At 37.8% G+C, this 21,962-nt stretch overlaps 1 protein-coding gene across 3 annotated transcripts in view; it reads right to left on the bottom strand.

The window, feature by feature from the left end:
- Window positions 1-2,245: 2,245 nt before the first annotated feature.
- The window catches only part of VPS50 (VPS50 subunit of EARP/GARPII complex), an 83,918-nt gene continuing 64,201 nt past the window's right edge, over window positions 2,246-21,962 (bottom strand). For all 3 annotated transcript variants that reach the window (XM_030482288.1, XM_030482299.1, XM_030482310.1), the window contains 6 exons: window positions 12,348-12,496; window positions 11,161-11,257; window positions 10,833-10,991; window positions 7,768-7,889; window positions 5,248-5,437; window positions 2,246-4,058 (listed from right to left, as the gene is read on the bottom strand). In XM_030482288.1, the coding sequence (XP_030338148.1) occupies window positions 3,939-4,058; window positions 5,248-5,437; window positions 7,768-7,889; window positions 10,833-10,991; window positions 11,161-11,257; window positions 12,348-12,496 (837 nt within the window). In that variant the 3' untranslated portion in view covers window positions 2,246-3,938. The remainder of the gene's footprint in view (window positions 4,059-5,247; window positions 5,438-7,767; window positions 7,890-10,832; window positions 10,992-11,160; window positions 11,258-12,347; window positions 12,497-21,962) is intronic.

Below are 21,962 nucleotides of genomic sequence, written 5' to 3'. Positions count from 1 at the left end.
GATGTTTTTCTTTCACATATACATTCAGATCAAAAGTTTCAGACTGATCCAGCAGAGCTTAGGGGTACTCGGGACTTTCTTTAACAGAACAGCCAAGTAGATTCAAATTCAGTTCACATCCAACTGTTTTTAGTTTAGCTTATACATGTAAACTCTCTGGGACTGGACAGAATACTCAATTGAAGTAAAACTGAACAATGGATCCACCACCCAACAGAAGAGGTTACTCATCTCTTTAGTTTCTCAGGCGTGTACTTTTATGACATGTTGGTTTAATGCCTATTTATAAAAACAAAAAAACCAAACAGAGATTTGTGAAGTCTTTAGCATGATTTAAAGATGCTGCTCCACATCACACTTCAAGATCTCTAAGAAGAGCAGGAGATCCTTAAAAACCATGTCCCTGCTGTGAGGAAAACCAGCTCTCACACTGCAAAACCAACACTCACAAATACCCTTAAATAGCCAGCAAGCATGGAAACTTTGCTGTTTGCAAACTGCATTATTTCCATACTTGCATTGTAATCCTAGTGTCTGGTGCAATGTTTAGTCTTTATGCTATGCTGTTTCAAGCAGTGGTTATAAATAAAATAGATATCATCACCCACACACAATAAATCTGCATTTGTTGGTCCATCTCTGCTTGCAACATTTATAATATGGCAGGTGCCTGCTGACTTTTGGCCTTTTGAAGATTTTGGAAAGAGACAGCACTATTTATCAATTTAATGGGCTTTATTCAAAGTTTGAGCTACCAAAGTACAGCTTTTTATTGTACAGCAATACAGAAACTTTATAAACACTAACCATGAGCAAGGTCTGAAAGGGGAAAGTCACCAAATATCGCTTCCATGGTAAGAGGACAGGATCTTTATAATCCTTGTGGCACAAGGACAAGCCAAAAGCACAACCCACACCCACAGCTTTGCATTCAGTATGACAGGACATGCATTTGTCATTCACATCTGTGAAAATTAAAAGGAGATGCAAACCTTCCACAGACAGCTTTGAGTCAGCCATTGATCACTCATCCCTTTTTCTCCCCTAAGGATAGGGATAAAAGAAGGAAAGGTGTTCTTCCAGAGGTGTTCACAAGCTATAACCTACACCCCACATCCAGGGTTTGCTAAGCACATCTGCCCAGGGCCTACTTTTTCCCATTGCAGATCAGAAGCAAACCAAGCTTTTATTTTACACGTGGGAAGACTCTCTCCCATGCAGGAACGTCAGAATGCAGAACAGTCGGTTACGTGGAAATCTAGCTACTCATCTGAAATTGCGGAGCATCCAAGACCCTACCCAGATCAGGCACATGAATTTACACCGCCGGGGGCTGCTCTGGGCACTATGTCATCAGCTGAAGCACTGCTGATCCAAGACCATCTTTCCCAACAATGCCATTCTGCTTTGAATAATTAAACCTACACCAAAGCAAAGACTTGAATCTTACACCACGATCACAGCAACCCATAGGTTGGCTTCCCCCTTTTTTTGTCCCAGTAGTTGCTTCTTTGGAAAACAGCATCACCATTAGATGAGGCTGAGAGAAGCTGACTGTAGAAAAGCCAGCTGTATGCTCATCAGAGCAGTCACAGGCTTTGCCTAACCATGGACTTGAAAACTGGTAATCTATGCTCCAGCTGAGTTTGGCAAATATCAGCGTATTCCTTGTGTGGGGAATAGGATTTAGATTCTTCATTAGGCTAAAAGACCAACAGATGCATTGCCTGCCTCCAGAGCAGTGGTCTTTCTCCTTGGAGACTGAAGGAAATAATCTTCTATTATTAGAGTATTCCAAAACACTCCTCTAAAACATAAAGGATATTTAAACCATATTCTCTATTGCAGAAAAGGCAGTATAAGAGGCTTCTTATTCTCTAGAATGAAGATGTACAGAGATAGATGCTCAAAAATAAATGGTTTGTAAAGAATTTGCACAGCAGAGGGTGGAAACTACCAAACAGACCTTCAGTAATTTAATAATTCAACATTTAGCCAAACTTGGCTTCATTAGTCACTCAGAACCAAGTTATATAGAAGAATATAATGAGTTTGAAGGGACCCATGAGGATCATTGAGTCCAACTCCTGACTCCACAGAGGGCAACTAAATCATATATCTGAGAGTGTATGTAGGCCATTGAGCTATGCAGCTTCTCCCTTAGCATCAATCCTGGGCAGCAAGGGAAGGTTCCACTGGAAAGCAATCATTTTTGAGGCATATATGAATGAAGATCAGACACGGATTTAACACTCCATCTTACACATTCTTTTATTTGGGGGCTTACTTAAAAATAACAAGTCAAACTATAGACACACTACAAAAAATTACTCCTTACTATGATTCATGCTCACCTCCTTCCTTGACCCTACATTTCAATCAGTGCTTATACTCCTACCTTTTGGTAAGCAATCAAATTACAGCGACCTAAATAGTTCAGGAGAAATTAATCATGTGTTCAGCCCACCAAAGCTCTAGTAAAGGTATTTAAATGTCTTATTTCATCCAGGAGAAGACTATTGAAACAGATTACAAACTAATCATCTCTGATCCCTTTTTATTTCATCCGAGAACTCTTGTTCAGGATCTGACGCAGAAGTCCACACTTTCAAACTCAAGTACACTCTTCTTTTTTTGAACCACCTTTTTAATGAGGGTAAAAGTGATTCAGCTCCAACACATACATGGACACGCCACTAAACAAGTTTTATATAGAACTCAGCATGACAGCATGGTCAATAAAGAATGGTGTTAAATTTGGGTTTAAATATTACTTCCTTTAAAATACAGATGAATAAGGGAGCTGAATACTACACAATCAGTATTTAAGATGTAAATTCTATCATTCTTCTAGAACTGTATACAGGCTTTAACTGCACTCACACAATGATGCTCAGTTGACTTCTGAAGAGGAAATTAAGCTACAGAAAAGAGTAATTATCACCAAAAAAAAAAAAATTAAAAATCTAAAACTTTACATACTGAAAACCAAACGCAAACCTGAAAACTTCAGTGGAGTCTGTGATGCTCTGACAAACTGATTTCTAGGACAAAAATGCAGCCAAGCAATTTTGCTTTGCTCAGGATGAGCAGGAAATAGTAAGATTATTTTAGTATCAACCCAAACCTTCAGAAAAAAACCCAAACCCTGATTATTCCAATTCCCTGGCATTATTGCTTTAGAACAGGGAAGACTGGCAGAGGGGTAAAAGTGCTATGAAAGGAACAGTACTAATTTATATCATAAATGACATTTTGCATTGTTGAATTAGGAAAATAAAGTCTCACAAAGAAATTATATTAGTGTACAGTATTTATTACCTTCTATTAATCTGAAGTCAATCATTTTTATATGACTAAGTTAATTCTGAAATAAACAGATATTTTTAAATACATATGAAGAAGAGAGGCTTTAACATAAGAGTATTTAGTTGATCTGCACTCTTAATCTACATGCAAGATACATCGATCAAATATTGTACATTTCCTTTCATTTTACACTAGTCCATTATAAAGCACAAATTCTGAGGGTGAAAGCAGGGAGGAAAGAAATAATTTTTTCAAGTAGCCCTTTTATTAAAAAAGAGCATCATCTATATATTAAGCCAACGTATTTCTCTCTGACTTTGATATTACTTACAGTATACAATTTTGCAAAATATACAGCTCACCAATGATACACAAACAAGTGGCCCTTTAGTAAGGGCATATAACAGAAAAAAAAAAAAAAGGAAGAAATACAACAGAAAATAATTCTACAGATTAGAAAAGTCATATTTTAGAACATTATGCCACTTGAGTGTGTTTCCAATGCTGGTAAGAAAGGTCATGCATAATGTTTTTTAAGAGAATGCTGTCATTAGTCCACGAGAGATTTGTCTGCATGCTTCACATGAACAGAAAAAGATACAAGTCACAGGGAAAGTAGCTTTCTCCAGTTATCTTTTAGGCCTGTCTATGTCATCAATAGTGGCTAGCAGCTTCTGTCTTGCCTTTTTGTTGATGTGGGAGCCCAGACAGACATTCACCAGATTGGTCAACTGCTTAGTGGAATATTCCTGGCAAATAAAAGCAAATCATGTTATGGCAGAATAAAACACGAGACAAACATAGAAAATTAACCTCAGGCATACACACTGTGGACTTTTCAGCTGATAGAAGCAGTCAGTACACAAGGGAGATTTAAAGTGGTATTTAAGTCAGGTCTGGATAGTTTTCACAGGTGAGGCAGAGGACAAAACTGTATTTTGCTACATGGCAGATTATAATGGAAAATGCTTACAACTTTAGTAGTGCTGGACTGAGTTCATAGAAAGTAATTCTATGAATACATACGTATATAAATCAACTTTTAATGTATTTTCCATTCTTTGGGCAGTGTGGTGGCTAATACATATGCAAATAGGATAAGCTTTTAACACAAAAACATTTTTCTAAACAAACTGTGATGAAAGTTGATAATCTTTTTTAATTTTGACTTCTCAGCTCCAACAAGCTTCTAAGTATTTCTGTCTACAGGTTTTCCAAACAATGTTAATTTCAGTACATGATAAAGGAAGAAAAATAGCAAAAATGTTAAGACAAGAATTCTTAACACCTGACAAAACACCACATTTGCCAGTCCTACCTTTATACCTAACACCATCAAAAATATAGCTTCCACCAGTAAATTTAAACAAGCATTTTTCCAGGTAGGACACCAAACGACAGCTCACAATCTCTCTTGTGGCTCCAGGTAAAACAAGGAAAACTATATTAAAGATGAGTTTCCTTCATCTATCTCTAACGTGATTTCAAGTAATCCCAAAATACAGATTTCAAAGTGGTCCATTTTAGAAGACTTTTCACTTCAACAGTGGGCAGCTCTAACAGCATGTGACTATTACTTATACAGTCCTGTTATAACTGTTAGGTTATGCTACCATGAAAGCATGCCAAATGCATTCAAAACACAAATGAAGCCTTATCTTGGACAGCCATGTTGGTCCTGATTCAGTATTATTAAGTGGAGGAAGAATAAGCTCTTACCTAGAGAAAAACTCTTATCCATTGTGCTTTACAACTTAGTTTAAGCAATCTACTCCTAAAGGTGAAGTAAAACTTCATGGTGTGGTTTCAAGCCATACTTTTTGATGATCAAGATGTGGACTTTGGCATATTCCTAACAGCACACAAATGTTTTCAACTTAATTTTGCTCTAGTTCTCTACATTTTTTGACAGTAAAAGAATGCAAATTTAACTCTTACCCTATGTTCTTTTATCCAGCCTTCCATGTCATTTTCTGCTAGGTAGTATGCTTTAATGTAGGTCTCCACAAATTCTTTATCTGGAATAGGTCTAATGTCTGTTAACTTCTCTAGTTTCATTAAGAATTGTTGAAAGTCCAGTTGCATCAAAGCACGTCCTTCATTGCTGCACTTCTTTACATTGGCATAACTGAAAAGAGAAACACAGTGGAAAGTAAAACTTAGAAGGAATTAAAAATGAATTTTACTTCTCAAAGTTGTTTAACTTAGTCTTTCAAGCATTGAGGAAGAACATAATTATGGTTTTAAGTTAAAAGCATATAAGAACTTCTCTTAGAATGTCTGATGAAGGGTTTTATTTGCATTAATATAATGTTTTAGCCCCACTCATAGAACAGAGCCCCATTGTACTCATTGATACTTAAAAAACTCACCACCATCCCATACCAAAAGCCACTAAAAATCCTACATTCGACTTTGTACAGTACATTGTACAGTACATTGCACATCTACATTTAACTTACTAGAAGTGGCATCAAGTGATCGATGACCACTGAAGTCTGAAACATAACACACAGCTTTAAGAATGGTCCCCAGGAGCTTACTGAACCAACAGTGAACAACACCAGAGAAAGGCACAAAGCTGTTTGTTCAAAAACACCCACAACAACCAGAACATAACGGGTAGCAGCACTGGCTAATCTCTGTGAGAGATTAATGTATTAATGAGAGTAGATTGACAGAAAACTGGTGACAGGCTTGAGCTCAAAGAAGAAGAGACAGTAGATGAGTTTAGGGTGGGGTAATACCAGGAAGGATTATAGTGGGGGGTTAGGCAACAAATGAGGAAAATGATCTTTGCAGTTTTTCAAATGGATAAGAAAGTGCATTTGTCAGGATCAAAGGAAATGACACTGCAATGCCCTTAACAGTGCCAATTTCAGCTGCGTACAGGAAATAAAAAAGCTTTGGCATGAGGCATAGTGTATTGATAGACTTAATCCAGCCCACCACTGGACGATGATTCTCAACAGGACATACTGAAGTACTTCAAGAAGCCAGATGGGAAACAGGAGAGAACACAGGAGATAAGGCAGGGAAAAATTTAAAGGCACAGGACAAATCATATCAGAAAGGTATTCCCAGTCCACTCTGACCAATCAGTGAAATGTTTAGGTGAAAGAAAAGGTGAAAGTTTCATAGTTACAAGTGTGAACCAAAAATGCAGTGTGGAGAAAGACATATGAGTGATGATCTTCAGAGCTAAGAATTAAGTGGTTTATGAACAATGAAGTCACAAAAGATTATTAACATTGTCAAGAAAAAGAAACAAGTCCAAAACAGGCACAAGGGTTGGGGCATAGTAGGTTCATAGCGACTAATGGTGCTACCCACTTGAAAGGAAAAGGGCCAGGGGGAGGAGAAGAAAGATACTTTTGTTCCGCTTTGACTTGAGGCACAATAAGTAGAAAACAAAATTTCAAAATGAGAAGATAGTTGTATAGGTCATGTCATACAAAGGAACGCAGAAGCCAGAGGGAGTTTCATGGCTGGATTTAGTCTCCCTGAAAATGAAATTGATCTCTCAAGAGACTGCAAAAGGATGATGGCATAGAAAGAAACCGGCATGAGTATAAAAATGATGGTTTGATGGAAGCAGTGGAAGCTGATGATCCTCAACAGACAGCTAACATTTGGAGAAGAACGATGTTGTTTAGGTCCCAAATTAGAGCAGACAGCAGGAGAGTGGGATGGAAGGAAGTAAAATAGGTAGTAAGGAGTGCATAGGGTAAAGATAACCAAGAAAGAAATATGGAAACATATGCAGAAGGAGTGGAAGACAGCATGTATTCTATAATGCAGAAGTAGTTGTGATGAGAGCCCAGATGTACGTAGCAAGGGGACAAGGACACAAAAATAAATACAGTTGATGAAAAGACTAAACACTCAGGCTTCAACACTGACTCTGAAAAGACTGAGACACTGATTAAGGAAGGAGGGATGAGCAAGGTGCAGCAGCTCCTGACTAAAGTTCTCGAGCCTCTATTGATCAAGCCAACTAAGACATCTCTCTATTCCTGATGAATTTGGAAAAATCCTGCTCCATGGCTATTCTAAGATAACTGTTCAGGTTGACAACTCCATCCTTCTTCCTGGCAAAGACAAATGGCATCACCATAGAGATGCTGACAATTACACTTCAACTTTCTTCTTTGCTCTGTTGGGAAATTACAATTTTCAGATAGAAAGAAAAATATGTTGTTTGAAATGCTTCAATAAAACACTCCATGTCATTCTTCAGCAGTATGTAGGTACAAGACCATCCCCTTTAAACTTAAGGCTGTAACAGACTCTGTGAAACAACTGCTAAGGACTATGTTAAGCCTTGATAATTTTTAGGCCTCCAAAAGCACAAGAACTTACCAGTGCACTACAAAATTAGAACTTTTAATTGCATAAAACAGACATTATCATTATGGGCACATTTACCCAAAAGCAAGAGTTTCATGAACTGCTTACCCTTCCACAAGAGTTCTATTGGCCAAGCGTATGCAGTGCTCCCAAAGGATGTTGGAGACTGGCAGGGGAATACGGACTCTCTTAGACACCTCGTTCAACCTTCTGTTAAATTCTTCAAACTCCTGATGAAACATGGAAGATTCCTTTAGCATAAAAGGGGTCATACTCTATACATCCCTAGCAACCACAACACCACAACAAAGAATTAGAAATGCACATGAAAGAGCATACTGAAAAATAAGAACAAAGCAGAGAAGCTTAACAGGCACAGACTGCAGAGACAAGCTTAATGTATAAAGTAGAAAGCATACCACTTTCTAGTATATCATTCACATTACCTCAGTAATACTGCTCTGTTCCCCAGAGGTGTAGCTTGCCAGGAAACTGACACCTCTGAAAATTAACCCAGTAGCTAATCCTTCAAATGCCATTTTCATTGCCTCACTCCCTAAACTCATCTTTAACTTTTTTAAAGTCAATATACAGCCACTAAAGAAAATCCTTCTTTATCCTTCTAAATACCCACCCCCATCAGCTTTCAAACAGAAGCTCAGAAATACTGTAACCAACATTTCATTCTTCAACCTTTCGCATTAGGTAAGTTCCCTGGTGCTTTAAAAGGAGCTGAGAGCACCCACTGAAGAGTCCAAATCTTAATTGTTCAGGAGCATACTGCAACATGAGATAACAATTCAGGTTGAGGGAAGGCACCTGTTTCCACCTGAAACATCAAGAGCCTGGATGGATTTGAGCTGCTACTATAAGTGATACACTAGTCATAACTGAAAGTAATTACTGCTACTATAATTTTGTGACTTACATCAGGTGAAATGTCTGCTGCAAGTGACTAATGCCTGTGTCATTTTAAAAAAGTATCAAACAACTTAAATATAAAGCAGACTGATAGCGAACTTCCCTGTGTAACCAGCAAAAGCAGTTTGTACTGCAGCCTTCTAAGACCATTCTTGTCCAACAAGGTGCTTTCATTCCAAGGCTGTTAATCTAGGTGGTTTTTAACTCTTTTTTTTTTCCTCACTCTCACCCTCCCCCTCAAAAATCCAGTATTCAAAGAATATCAGGAAGGAATCTCAGCAATCAATTTAACCTAGTATCTGACCACATAATTGGTGTTTAACACAAATTTTCTGAAAGAGGAATTTCATAGAATCATAGAATCATAGAATCGTAAGGGTTGGAAAGGACCTTAAGATCATCTAGTTCCAACCCCCCTGCCATGGGCAGGGACACCTTGCCCTAAACCACGTGGCTCAAGGCTCTGTCCAACCTGGCCTTGAACACCACCAGGGATGGAGCATCCACAACCTCCCTGGGCAACCCATTCCAGTGCTTCACCACCCTCACTGTAAAGAACTTCTTCCTTATATCTAGTCTAAACTTCCCCTGTTTAAGTTTGAACCCATTACCCCTTGTCCTACCACTACAGTCCCTAAGGAAGAGTCCCTCCCCAGCATCCTTGTAGACCCCCTTCAGATACTGGAAGGCTGCTATGAGGTCACCACGCAGCCTTCTCTTCTCCAGGCTGAACAGCCCCAACTCTCTCAGCCTGTCTTCATACAGGAGGTGCTCCAGCCCTCTTATCCTCGTGGCCCTCCTCTGGACTCGCTCCAACAGCTCCATGTCCTTTTTATGTTGATTTTGGCAAGAGAAAGCAGAGTACCACAATGTCATGCTTTAAAAGGCATGCAACTCAGTTCTGAAGATGCCTAACACTCCATGATTATGAATTTCTTGAACAATCCTCGTTCCCCACTTCATTTGCTTCCATACATATTGTGACTCAATATAGAATTTTGCATAACTGTACACACGACTAGAAGTAGTTTGTTATTAAACATTGTGCTTATATCTGATACTCCTGGAGTTCTAGGGTACACAGCAAATGACTTATTGCTTAGCAGTAATCCCAAAGCTCCTGTAGCAACCATTATTAGCTATATAATGTAGAAGCCAGAAATGGTTTTAAATGGTACTAGCCCTGATTGTCCTGAAGCAAATTCTTCAGCAGTTCCACATTCACAGAAGGAAAAAGTTCTACTGCAGAGACCAAATGTTATAAGCACAACTGATTTCAAAAAGCCATGGCAGCATAAAGAATGGTAATCACAAAGATTCAGTCAAATTCAGTGCAATAATATATCCTCTACCAACTCTTCCCTTCTTTGCGTTGATTTTTTTTTAAGCAGAGAACAGCTAAAGTACGAAGGTGTAATCAAACCTGCTATTCAACACAGATTCATAACTTTTTCTCTGATACATACTTTACATAACTTTAAAATAATTTTTTCAGCTTCTCTATAAAAATTTGTGTAACTCTACCACTGTCAGAACTTCCTTTTAAAGACCTTTAGAAACATCATTTAGGCCTATAGAAAAGGATGAGAGAGGGATTCTTCCAAGAACAGGTTCTGTATGTGTAAGACACAGCAATTGTATAACCACTGCCACTGAATGCAATTGAGAAGTTGGGTGAATAACTTCCCTTCTACATTCCTTTTCAAATGCTAACTTCTGAATATAGCAACTTCAATTGGATAGTGCACAACCATTCTCGGTGCTGGTCTGACCTATGGTGCCCATGATACATCTCAAAGACAATTGCTAACCCAAGCAAACAAAAACAACCGAACAAATAACAAAAAAACCCAACCAACCAAAAAACACCCTCCCCCCACCCCCTCCAAAAAATCCCCAAAACAACCCTACCCAACAAAAAAACCCAAACAAAAAACACTATCCCATGCCACTGAAGTTTCCTCCCTGTTGCTCTGTTTATGACACATATACCTACCATTCAAGACTTACATATGAAACTCATTAAACTTTTAAGGTCACTTTCACCCACCACATAGTCAACAAATCATCACTGAAACAATCCGCTAGCAACAAGAACAATAAAAATTCTGGACTGACCTACTTTCAACAAATTCCCATTTGTCAGGACGCTGTATTGCTTTAACCATGCTACTTTAACAGTTTTAGTGAAGTATTACAGCAATTTAATGTTTATATAAACTCTTGCACACTATTTCCCAGAAAGTATTCACCTTTAAAAGAGCATCTACATATATATTGTGTTGTGACATGATTTCCTTCACATCCCATTTCACATTAGCCATGAGAAGCAGCATTTGTTCATAATCAATGGCTTTAGCAGCAACAATCCAATAAACTGGTTTACGTAGTTCACTGGCAGTTGACACTGTCTGAAACAGAATATAAATAAAATTCAATTCAGTAAATTTCTGGCTAGTAGAGAGTAAGATATAACTAAAATGCATAAGTATTTGCACCATATTGTACAAGTTCCTAACTTTTTCTACAAAGTTTCAAACCTTCTGTTTAAAAATCAGCTGAGAATTACACAATTCTGACCTGAGAATAGAACTGCTGAAGAAAAGGCTTCTTGGCAGCTGGCATCACCGCATCAAGATGAGGCTGAAGACACTCAAACTGCTCAGCCAGAAATACCCTTTGAAAGCAAAGAAAATGCAACATTTGCCATGTCTCTGTACAACTTTTACTCTATAGTTGACATATTTGCTAATAACGACATGTAACCTTGGAAAATTTAGCCCTGAGAAGAACCATAACCACATATCAGCAAGTATTCTCAATTCTGTCAATTTTAAAATATAACTGCAAACAAGAAAATGCATGAATAAAGAGACTAATGCTTGAATACCAACAATTCATATTTCTGTTTTATTCAGGATACACTGCAAAGGTCTGATCCAAAGTCTAGTAAAGTCAGGGGAAAAGTGTCCTGTAACTGCCATACTGTAGGGCAGACAGTATCAATATTAACAAATCCATGTCAGAATTTCAAAATAACACTCCTAATTACTTACATACTAGGGAATCTCTAGAAGATAGAATATGAAATCAAACTCTTTCTCGGGGGTAGGATTTGTTAATAACAACATAACAAATAAATTTCTAACTAAACATAAATGAATGCAAAAATAAAAAGCTCCTTTGAGAATACATTTTTAAAATTAACTTCTAATCTTTATGTGTCATTTTGGGAAGGGCGGGGGGAATAATACCATCTGACTCTTACTATTATTTTGACCAAATAAAACCCATTTTGTAAGTTTTGTTTTACTTGCTCATTATAATCTCCTCTTCATAGGTACATTTCCACACATTGCAAAGAACATTTCAATCCAAGCCAAACCAGTATGAACTAAGCAGTTCTGAGTCTCAGCCATCACCATCTGAGTACTTAATATAAGGTTTAAATGAACTATACACATTAAATACTCCCATCAGCCTCTTTAAAATTAAACTTTTCTCTTGTTAGATTTGGCCTTGTACTGTCACAAATTACTGGACCAGCTGCAGTAAAATTCCATTGCTCATGCTTGCAGGTGGTTAGACCAGATGGTTAGGCCTCACTACCTTTAATTAAGAAATTACCTCTATCACTCATATTTAAAATCACATAGAGAAGCAGGAATTTTTGATCTCTCCAGAATGTTTTGGCTTGTAATCACAATCTCTTAAACAATCCATAGCTTCCAGTGACCACAAAATGTAATGTATAGTAAATAACCTACAAAGACTCCGTGGCCACCACTCTCTCTGCCAAACCATACAGCGAATTGCCAGATGTCAAAATTACAAGATGACTGAGATGTGGGCTTGGCACCTTCTCCTTTCTCTCTTCAGCAGCTGTGAGAGTTCCTGTGGGATCACCAGAGACCTCCTAAAACAAAGAATTAAACAAATGAAAAACCACAAAGATGGCAAGAATGGCCCCAGCTGAGCAGTTTCAGGTGACAGATAAGATGAAGGAATGTTTCTTATTCTAAGTTGTAATTTGGATGAAGCCTGAATGAAAAGAGTTTTCTATTTGAACAGTGTGGTGTTCAAACAGGTGGAAAAAAAAAAATCGTACCATGAGATCAATATTTAAGGGGAAAGGAAAAAAAGGCACAGAACAAACTTCTTACTACATCTTATTGCCCATATAGGCTTTAGCCCAACTGCCTACTGGGAGACTAACTTCTCATCCTCAGAGATCATATCTTCAATCTGACAGCAACCAAATAAGGCAACAAATCAAACGAGTATTACTTATACATGAGCTTTACTGTTTAGGTGAGCTGCAGCTAACTTGAGTAAAATACAAATGATGTTTCTAAACAAGTTATCATTCCATAAAAACTTCTATTCTGCAGACATCTCAAATGTAGAAAGCAAGGAAATATTCACAGCAGAGGAAAAGAATCTGTAATAAGAAACAGGTTACAGCTGTTGTGAAACTAAAAAACAAATAGCAAAACCCAGACCAAAAACCAGGGGGAAAAATTGGGGGGAATTTAGGAGAGTGAAGAAGTAAAAAAAAAACCTCACGTCTACATTTGAGGAATATTAAGTACGTTACAGCTAGAAGGGGAATCACAGAAGGAAGAAATTCCCAGAGTTATCATATTGGTCTAAGTAGACATACAAATAGAGACCCTCTGAAGCTTAGCTATTTGCCAAAACCATATCAGGACATGAAAACGTAAACGTAGTTCTGGCTTTAGATTAATCACTCATACCATGCTTACTGCTTACACAGAGGCTATAAAAATACGAGAAATGCTACAAAACAAAGGTGACATAGAACCCAGAACAGATAAAAAAAGTAGGCATGACATGGCAGTGATTTCTTAAGCAAGAGCCCTCCATGACTCCGGAGATAGAAACTCTGTGGCCAGAAAGGTGCTACAACAGATCGCCTTGTCTGTATGGAACGAAAATAAATTTGGGCAATAACATGGTGACAAAGTAGTGCTAAAAATAATTTCTTCAAAAGCAAGATCAGCTGCACAACATGTCTGCTGTAAAATAACATATGAACACACAAACAATATGACAACAAAAATGCTTAAACATGACATTTATGGTTCAACTAAAAAAACAAATTGGCATAATTCTCAGATTGCTGTAAAACTGGACAAAGATGAAGTAAAAAACATGGTAATAAATATAGCAGCTCTGCAGTTTGTGTTTGGGTTTTTATGGTGGGGGGTTTTTTGGGGGGGTGTTTCTTTTTCTTTTCTTTTTTTTTTTTTTTTTCCCCCCTGATTGGAGATAGAAATAAATTGCAGTGAAGTAATTAAAAAAGAAGGAAGAAAAATAGACTCAAGCTGACCACAACAGTCACCAGCAGTTTCTTCTAGGCTTCACAGCAGAGAAAAACTATGAGGAGTGACATGAAACAGAATATTTCTATTCACTTTTTTTTCAGACAGTTTTGCCTAGGAAGAAAAGGAGACCAGTGAGCACTAGAAACAATGATGGAACTAAGTCATTGTCTAACTCACTCTAAATACCAGACAAGGAAGAATATGCATTGCAGATCTTGAAAAGCCAACAGAAAATGTACTGCACAGGTGACCAGGTGAAAAAGGGAAAAGCAGTAGGGAGGTTATTCTGGCAGCAAAATATCTGACAGATCCCTTGTGATTATGCTGCAGCAATTAAAGGCAGGGCAGGCGAAAACTGATTATGTCAAAATGTGTACGGACTTGGTGAGAATTTAAGTGATACAGAATGAGCAGAAAGATCAACACTACAGACAAAGCAGCAACAGAATGTGTTTACTGCTTAGATGAAAACCAAGCCAAAAGTGACATTAAGAATATAAGACAAGTGGGGAAGATAACAGTGTCCAAGCTGTTAAAAATGGTTTGAAGTGTGGGGGAACAAAAAAATCACAAGTTCCACTTTAACTATCTTGAATTTTAGTTGACAGTTACCTCCTATCATGTAACAGCCAAAGGCAACAGAGAGGTGGATTTCCTAAATCAGAAAGGCTCATTCAGTTCTGCATCTGCCGAAGATGTCAAACACAAACGTAAAAATGGATATAGCAGATGGAACAAAGCACAGACTGGGAAAGCAGAGTTCTCGCTATCAAGGGTGAAGAAATTATCTTCAGACTTCTAAAAAAAAACCTCACCCCTGTAATAGGTTACAGAAGCAGAAAACAGATAAAGCAGGGAGCCTTGAAGGATCTCCACAGAAATTCTGACATTAAAACCAAACACTGCTGACTCAGCAATACCATCAACACATCATTTATAGCACTAAAAGATCTCGCGGAAAGAGATCAATGAGCAGAAGAAAAAACTTCTAAAAGAAGCTTACAGTAAATGCTATCAGATAAGTTGCACTGAGCATGTGAACGATTACAAAGACTAGCCACATCACTATGTTAGTTGAAAAATGAATTTTCTTTGCTCTGATCTGTGTTCAGGTTCAGCCAGATAAATTTGCAATTAAATTGGCCTGACATTTCACAATACCATGAAGTTTGCATTCTGCTGAGTCTACCAGAATGGTTTAGCAAGCCAAAAGGCCTGGGTATGTGCTAAAACTCATGTAACCTCTTCTAGTCAGCTCTGAAGATACCTACCTAGTACATCCACAAGTACATTGCACACAGACAGTAACGTCTAATCATCCACACGTAACAGTCAATTCTCTAAAAATATTAACTGAATCAAAGATACTGTTAACTATCAAAACCCACTCTTCGTCTGCCTTCTCTTTTTCTAAGTCATTCTCAAAAATTAAACAAACAAACAAAAAAGAGAAGATTTGAAATGTTTACACATGGTAAAAAAACCAAACCTACAGCCCATCAACCAATTCTCTAGTCTTAGGAACTAAGTCATTGTCTAACTCACATTGTCTAACTCACAGTGAGCCACAGAGCTGGGGGAAGAGTATCAGTGGTAAAGGTTTAAGCATCTTCGCTTCTTTCAAAGACTAATTACAAATTATGTAAAACCCAAATATTACAAAGACTTAATTTTGTATTTATTGTACTCCAAAGTTCCTTGTCACTTCAGTACTGAGATACATTTTAAACTTTTTTTTTTTCTACCTGCCTGCTTCCCATGAAGGTAAATATCTTGTGAACCTTTTAAATGCTGAAATCGTGTTGCACCTGAAGACACAAAATGTACATGAGACAACTGGCTAAGTCAAAGATATCCTAGGGTTCAATCAGGGAGTCAAACTGGTTCAAATCTACTGGCCAAACACAGTATGAGCATTTCATTCTCCTGATCTGTTCTAAAAAGCAGGCGCTGCAGAAGCATGTTGATAGCAAAAAGGAAGCCCAAGGAAATAGCCACTGTGCCAATCCCCAAGAAAAGCACAAGACCATTCTGAAAGGGCTTCAATGATGCATATGTTTTTCTCCTCCAGCCTTCATTAACAGAAACGATCAAATAACCATGTCCTTTTTGCCACAAAACAAGCATGTCCAAAACCTCAGCTGGGTCAGCCCCACTGACTTCAGTAGCAGAATTCAATAAAATTTGTGCAGAAACTTCTGGGATCTTTGCATTTTGTATATTTCTTATCATTCAAAATTAAATGGAAGACTTTTTGCATAAAAAAAATACCAAAAGTTAGCAAGTTTATTGACTATCTTGTCTAACCTAAGGCCTCTATCAGGAATCACTGCATGCTGATAAACAACTGGGGAAATAAGTCATTAACTATGCCTTAAAAAATATGAGCCTCTGCACAAAAGCATGCCCTCTGACAGACCCTTGGGAACCTGAACCACCACCTTACAAACACATGTAAGCCAATCTGCTCTACTCACACACATTTTTACTGCAGCATTTTTCTTATCCAAAGAAAGATTTTCATGAGGAGCTGATGATGATTCCCACGTGCTCAGCTGTAACTCTGTGGACACTTGCACTTCTCTGGGATTAGGAATCAGCCCAAGTTTTGGGTGCTCAACAAGAAGAGCCTGAAGTGACTAAAATGAGACGGCTCAATGATTGCTCAAGGAGAGACAAAGCAATTGCCAAAGCCCAGAAAATTTATTCAAGGAAATAAGCTGGAAAACTTCACTAAATCATTCCAGTCTACTTGGGTAATACAGTCAAACAAACAAACAAGAAGTTGTATCAAGAGTTCTAAATGAATAACATGAGGAAGCAAAACAGCTGCAGAAGTCCTAGCATATTTTCAAAGTGCTTGTCATGGCAGAACTTTCTTTTGTATACACTGAGTTCTCTTCCCTTGACAAGCAATTCATGCAACACCTTCAATATCGTCCTTATGTATGTTGTACAGATCTTTTCAGGAAAAAAGAAAAAAAAAACAAACAACCCACAAGTTGTCTTTTTTTCTTTTCTTCAGGCTTTTTTTTTTTTTCCTTTGAAGGAGCAGGAGACCAAGCAAGGGCTGTAAAAGTTGGAGAAATTACCTTTGGCTAAACAAGACTTCATCGAGAATCACAGCCCACAGCTACCATTTCGGTGAGGAGCTTAGCTATAGGAGCGGCATCCTGCGCTAGGCACTGCCATGTTGAATAACACATTCCACAGCCTAGACTCTCCAGAGCTTGCCATTGGTATGCCAGACCAGGAAATAAGAGGGTTCATGTCCTCGCAGGACTGTGCAGTGACATTTTAAGTAAAACTGAATTGTTTGTTTCCAGAACTGGGATTAGTGTTACTGAACCGTACCGTTCCACAGCATCAAAAGGTCAAAGCCAAAACTGGTTGGGAAGTCAGGCATGAAGAAAAAAATTTTTCCTCCCAATCCTTATCTTATTTGTACAGCTGAAAAATCTACATTTTCCATATCTGCACCATCAATCTCTAAGCTACTGTCTGCCAAAAGATATATACTTTATGGGGAAAGAGCCCAAAAGCTAAAGCAAAGACAGAACCTAAAATACATTAACCGATACTTCTTCATACCAGTGATTCCTTCCCCCTACTCTTCTACACATTGCATTGCAACACTTCTATACTGGTTTACTGCAGTGATTTATTTTCTACTGCTGTAAGGCACAGTAACTCTGACAAACTTCATTCTAAATCTCAGTTTTACTTGAGCAATCCAGTTTGCAATGAAATATTTATGAGTATTCCATGATTATCTGCCCCAAAAAATCTCACTTTTGGAAGCAGCAGTATCACTCAAGGCAGCTATTTGCATATACAGGACATCACAAACATCTAGGTAACGGCAGTACCATGACTACGTTACATTTTGTGAAGAGAAGGAAGCTGCTTAGAGACAGATACAGCAAGGAATCAGAAGAAGAAATTTCCCTTCCAAATCACCAGTTATCTTACATCACATAAATTTGATTGATGTCTTGTACCTACCTGGGGCTTACTGGTCTCAATAGACTAATACAAACATTACTGTTGCAAAAACACATTCCTGTTAGAAATTACAAACACAAAGACCAAATGTGTGTAGGTATCTCTACATACACAGGCCAGAGGAACTGTCAGTGAGGAGATGTAGGCAGCTCAGAAAAAGGCACTTGTTTTGATGTATTTTGCCTAACCAAAACCCCACCTTAGCATTATAGTGAGGCTGAAAAAACAGCACTTCCTCCCCTTTTCACTTTTCTCTGTTTTCCTTTTCATACATCCTACTGGTATGAATGAAACACACCTTGTAGAGTGCTATTTCTGGATCCAAGTTATTAGGTCTGAAGCTGCTGCATAGGAGAAATCTGTGTTGAAGCTATTTTGTACTAGCTGTGGAAAGGCCTGAATATGAAGTTCAGATACACATATGAAATTCAGTACAACGTAGGCAAACGAATCTTTAAAAGTCATATGGTTCTTTCACCTCTCAGAAATGAAACCCTTCAATACAAATACTCAAAGTGCTTGTATTTTTTATCCTTCTGAGTTAGCCTACAAGTATTTTGTTAAGGCAAAAACAAGTAGTTTAGACACAGAAAACTGGTTAATCACTGAAAGGTCCTAGCAGACTTGCAGTTTACGTAAGTATAAATTACTATAAGAAAGCAAATAAGGACAGTTTAGCTAATTGGTACTCCCTTTTTATTTAACTAAATCTATTTCATTTATATATATATATTAGCAGTGCAAAGATTAACAAAAGCCATCGCTGGAAAAAACCTCGTTACTGGAATATTTACAACAGTTTGAAATAGGAAGCAAATTTAAAGCAGTAGTGCCTAAAGAACATGCTTGCTCAATCTTGTAAAGGGTTAAGCTCTTTCATCATTGTCATCATAAAGTCTCTTCATCATTGTGATTTTGATTACATCATACAAAACATTCATTAAAAAAAAAAAATCCAAATTACAAGCATGGCTTTGTATCAGAAATACAAGGAGCAGTGGCACATTTACTTCCAAGTGAAGTAGTGAGGTTTGGTGGTTGTTCATTGTTTTGGCTTTTTTGCTTACTATAATGTTTTCTATTATATCAGTGCAGGAGCAGCATACGGACGTGAATAATATGTATCACAGCTGAGGCGTCACACAACTGCCCCGTGGTGAAGTTAACACAACTGAACACATGTTCATACCTCAGCTATTTCCTGTTCACAGTCTAAAACATTAATCTAAACTGCAGGTGGACTTGCTGCAGTTTATGAAGTACAGTTGGCTTTGCTATGAAATATTAGATTGCGAAAGAGCAGAGAAAGGATTCAGCTACAGCTGAGTACTACTTACGGGGACAAGGACCCTCCAGCAGAAGCAGGGAGTATGTGATGCATGAGGATGGATGCAGGGAAGAGGAGAGAAAGCGCTTTAAATTGCTGAATCCTTTTTGCTCAGACACTGTGAGTCAGAAACCTGACTCTATCTCACAGTGGTCCAAATGAAAACCAGGATAGCACTTCTTTCTCAAGTATAGTTAGTATACTGTAAGTACAGTATATATTAAAAGGCAGACACTTCTACCCTAGATGGATCAGCAAGAAAGCTACACTGAAGAAGCTCTGCATTAGAGAACACCCTGCAGGCAGTGATCTAATTGCCTGTATAATGGTCAAAGAAAGGAATTGTGCAGAATACATGTATGCTCTTTTATTTAAGGCATGTGAATCTGTGTGTGAAAGGAGCAGATGTGGAGAGGGGCTTCAGAGAAGGTTGTGAAGAGGGAACCTGAGGAACCAGTCCTCCTGGGGAAGAGATGATTCCACCAGCCAGGACCAGACCAAGCAACTCGTGAGGCTGCTACAACAGCCCTGGCAGAGAGGCTTTAATGCTGTTCTTTAACTTGGAGCAGATGATTTCAGGTTAGATATAAGGAAGAAGTTCTTTACTATGAGGGTGGTGAGGCACTGGCACCGGCTGCTCAAAGAAGTGGCAAATGCTCCATCCCTGGCAGTGTTCAAGGCCAGATTGGACAGTCTTGGACAACGTGGTCTAGAATGAGGCGTCCCTGACCATGGCAGGGGGATTGGAACTGGATGATCTTAAGGTCCTTTCCAACCCTAACCATTCTATGATTCTTGCGCTGTACTAATAAGAAAGTATAAACTTAGACTAGTGACCTCCATGAGGAGCTACGCGGAATGCCTTCAATTGACCTCCATATTCTTCATGCTGAAGACGCTACAAAAATGCAAGAAAGAATGTCAACTTTACCTATCCTTCCAGAACTGGAAGGCCCCTTCCACTTTGCTTTCTCCTTCACAAAGGAAGCTTAAAATTCAGCTGAATAAAAGTAGTATCCTAAAAAGGTATCTGATATAAACTAGTGAGCATTAATTCAATCCCAAACAGAAACTACAGAACGTCTACAAAAACGAGGAGATGGCCTCTAAACCCTCCATTTATTACTCTACCTCCTGACAATAAATATAGAGCAAAAAGGCCTTCATCCACTTGGTATCTCAAAAAAGGAATAGACTAAGTCCAAAAAGAAAGGTAGGAATCATTCAGTCTAAATTACCAAAGAGTCTTGCCATAGATGATAGAACTCAACCTTCACAGGCACTGACATATTAGGGGAACATTGCATGATCTACATGCAATTCTGGCAGAGTCTTAATTACAGATTCAGAACTAGCAGATTCAGACTATCTCTATGAAAATAAAATATTGAAAGATACTGCCATTAGGAACTGAAATGCAGCAGAAATGATAGCCCTTAATAAAGTTACCATGAATAGAAGACAATGCAAAAAACCCCAAATTCCCAACAAGACTGAACCCCACAACAGAGATGTGGATATTTTCAGAAAGCAATTTACAATAATCTAAGATAAGAGTGAAAAATTTTGAGAGCAGACCAGAACAGTCCATGCAATCATGAGAAATACCCATTTTATGACACAGTAAAGATTAATCTTGACTTTCACAAACTCTTAAAAATAAGCAAACAATAAAAATATCCAGAAGACTTCTTCTTCCTCATGAATCAAAACCTGAATAATTACCATTTATAGTATAAGACCAGCATAAGTTCATAAGATATTAATAAATCTCATGGAATTCATTTCAGTTAACAGCAGTTAGCTAAGATTTCTTCCTCCATTCAAAGAATACCTGGAACATAGCTATTAATTTCAATTGACACTAACATTATCTGTAACAGCACCGTTAAGTGACTAAGGAAGAAAAAAATGCAGTTATTTTTCCAATTTACTTCTAGTAAAGATTTGTTAAAAATTATTTTGACTGATAAAAAAAAAAAAAAAATCAAGGCTGTAAAGCACTGTCTGGAACTGTGACTACCGAGTAAGTTGAAAAAATTAATTCCATAACTTGCCGGTTTTTCATAATCTTTAACTGATTTGTTTGCAAGATCTTCCCAGAAGTAATTTTTCTTTCTCAATACACTGCCTTTGAGATGAATATCAGTATGACCAGCCGCCTTCTGTTTTACAGAGGCCTGCATTATTAGTTATGTTATGCTCCCTCTACTGACTCTATAAGAAATGGACTGAAAATCCTGTAAAATGCTTCTCTGAAAGAACAATTTAGGACTTGATATAATACTGCAAGGAATTAAAAAGGCAAAAAGTGCAATTCCTTGTGAAAGTCAGACTGGAGCATGTGTCTTCTACTTCTTTCCAAGAAAGAAGCCTTAGAAAATAAATTCTTCCTTCAGTATCTGTGGTATTAACTACTATACAAGCATTTATGATACTCTTAGGAAACTTCTTCATAATGTTTCGAGAGGCTTATATTTACGTGGAAAAAAAAAGAACTTCAAATTTCTATTTTTTCCGTAGTTCTTGGCAATGTTTCTTTATAAACTCTGCTGCTCAGTTGAAACCACAAAATCTACCTAAAGTCTCTTGTAGCAATGTGACACGGACAGTAATCTACTACCAGTGTGACATAAGCACCATATTTCCTTTTCATATTTGAAAATAACTCATGAAGTGACCAATGGGATACAATCTAAATA

The sequence above is a fragment of the Strigops habroptila genome, chromosome 1 (assembly GCF_004027225.2).
Source record: "Strigops habroptila isolate Jane chromosome 1, bStrHab1.2.pri, whole genome shotgun sequence".
Lineage (NCBI taxonomy): Eukaryota > Metazoa > Chordata > Aves > Psittaciformes > Psittacidae > Strigops > Strigops habroptila.
This window is presented reverse-complemented; position numbering and strand designations above follow the sequence as displayed.